Source organism: Austrofundulus limnaeus, unplaced genomic scaffold (genome assembly GCF_001266775.1).
Source record: "Austrofundulus limnaeus strain Quisiro unplaced genomic scaffold, Austrofundulus_limnaeus-1.0 Scaffold190, whole genome shotgun sequence".
Lineage (NCBI taxonomy): Eukaryota > Metazoa > Chordata > Actinopteri > Cyprinodontiformes > Rivulidae > Austrofundulus > Austrofundulus limnaeus.
The window spans coordinates 709816-712076 of record NW_013952592.1 but is presented as its reverse complement, the minus strand read 5'-3'; the positions used below and the strand labels follow the sequence as shown (position 1 = coordinate 712076).

Here is a 2261-nt window from a genome sequence, read left to right as displayed (position 1 = left end):
GCTTTAGTCTTACTCAATTAGAAGGTAGTACTTTACTGTTTATCAGATTTGTAATTTAGGTTAGGATTATAGGTAAAATAAACTTTAATCTTTCTCATTTGTTTTGTTTCTTTGTGAACAACAAAAACATTTATACTCTTGTTGAATCAATAGGTATTTACAAGAAGTCTGTTCATACCAAATTAACATTTTATTTAGTTTGTAGTAGTGAAGCTGTTATAAAAGGCCAAGAGGTTCAGTGTGAGGTTTTCCCAACAACTCTCTCTCTCCTTTCTACCCTGAAGGCTGGGGCTTTGGATTTGTTAAAAGAGTTGCGCAATGTTCCTATGACGCTGGAGCTTCTTCAGGTATCGTTACGTGTTTATTCTGAAGGTTTGCTGTGGATACACAGTGTTGAGTGGAGCTGAAGCACTGACGCAGTATCTTTCAACAGTCCACCAGAATTGGAATGTCAGTCAACGCTATCCGCAAGCAAAGCGCAGACGAGGAGGTGACATCTTTAGCCAAATCATTGATCAAATCATGGAAAAAGCTTTTGGGTAATTGTAATTTAATAATTATAATCAGTAATGTGCATGTGTGTAACTATGCTGTATTCTAGGTGTTTTAGTATATGTGTCATTTTACTGTCTCAGTTAAATGTGTTTGCATTTGTTAAACTGACTTTCAGACACTGACGTTGTTTTTGCTGGTTTGATTGTCGGAGCAGTWATATCTCCTCCTGTTTTTGCTTATATTGTTGTTGCTTGTATTACTTGCATATAGTTATTATTTGTACTTGCCTGATTTTGATTGCCGTACTTCAGATGAGCCCGGAGGTGCAGAGAAAGCTTCAGAGGAGAAGAGGAAAGACCAAACAACGCCTGTTGTCTCCCCCTCACAAGGAAGYCCCGAGGCAAAAGAAGAGAGGTAATGAGAAAAATCATTATGTTTATGTCGTCGTTTGTCGTAATTTGTTTATATTTGGTTCTTGCTGCTTCACAGTTGATGGTTAACGTTGTTGAATAACCCCCTGCAGCAGCTCCAGCAGTAATTCCAGCAGCAAAAGCGAATCGTCTGAAGTCGCTCCCAACACATTAAACACCAGTTTTCCTCGTGCCCCGATCACCTCTGACTCCATCAGGCTCAAGTGCAGAGAGATGCTGACCAGTGCTCTGCAGACCGGAGGTAAACTTAAACCACAGCTTAGTTCTTGAAACGTTTGCTTTTTTTGTTGTTTATGTTTTCCTACTTTCAGCTTCACCTTCTGATGTGTTTATTTTTTATTTTTTCCAGATGATCATATTGCTATTGGTGCTGACTGTGAGGAGCTCGGAGCACAGATTGAGGAATATATCTTTAAGACTCAGTGTTTTTGAAGCAGCCGTTTGTGTGATTTCAAGTTATCACAAGTTCTGAATGATATAATGGTGTTTTCATCCGTTTTTATTTAGTTCTAGTAAAATGGTGTATTTTTGCTAATATTTGTCACTGTTAGTCAGTACACAAAGGCATGCATGCATGATAAAACACTTTGTTACTTAACTAAGTCTTTTAAAGCTGTCGCACGTAAAAGTTCATAGATCCCTGTAAAGATTTGTGCCACTTTTCAGAAACCGTGTTTTCCTCAACCAACCTTCACTTATCTTCCAAGAGTTTAAGAACACAGACATGAAATACAAGAACCGCGTGCGGAGCCGGATCTCGAACCTGAAGGATGTGAAAAACCCTAATTTAAGGAAGACTGTTCTATGTGGCAGTGTCACTCCAGAGCGGATGGCCAAGATGACAGCAGAGGTATGTTGGTTGTTGATGATGTGTGCTTAGTTGTCTGTATTCTGCTCTTTGATGTTAGACAATTTGATTCAACACGGTTATTTAAGTGTCGGTTTAAAGGCTATTATTATTATCAGGGCTGCACATAAAATTTTTGGTCTGGTTCTCAGGGGAGAACCTAAGGTTGTTGCTTGGTGCTCACTCATATTTTCCTTCACTCATTTAACACATTTATCTAGAGGGGCGTCAGGGCGTCCAATGTCCCCTTGTTCTGTTTTATGTCTCCTATCAGCTGCAACGTCTCAGGACATCATTCCAAATCAGTCCAACAAGTTTTTTATTTAATTTTTTTACTCTACGTAAATTTTGTAAACTACCTAAGTGGCCGGGGGGCTGGGTGTATGTCATATAAACATCTCAAACTGAACATTTCATGGTTAAATGTTTTTTAGACTGCACATGTCCCTCAGATGGACAGCTCCTGTTTGGTCTTCACTTTGGCCTTG

General features: G+C 39.2%; 1 protein-coding gene across 2 annotated transcripts in view; it reads left to right on the top strand.

Moving 5' to 3' along the window:
• tcea1 (transcription elongation factor A (SII), 1) overlaps positions 1 to 2261 on the top strand; it is a 10463-nt gene that overhangs the window by 1522 nt on the left and 6680 nt on the right. The window contains exons 2-7 of one of the 2 annotated variants that reach the window (XM_014018371.1): positions 285 to 347; positions 434 to 539; positions 807 to 909; positions 1022 to 1167; positions 1276 to 1332; positions 1622 to 1776. In XM_014018371.1, the coding sequence (XP_013873825.1) occupies positions 285 to 347; positions 434 to 539; positions 807 to 909; positions 1022 to 1167; positions 1276 to 1332; positions 1622 to 1776 (630 nt within the window). Of the gene's footprint in view, positions 1 to 284; positions 348 to 433; positions 540 to 806; positions 910 to 1018; positions 1168 to 1275; positions 1333 to 1621; positions 1777 to 2261 lie in introns of both variants that reach the window. The other variant, XM_014018370.1, reaches the window with a different exon arrangement.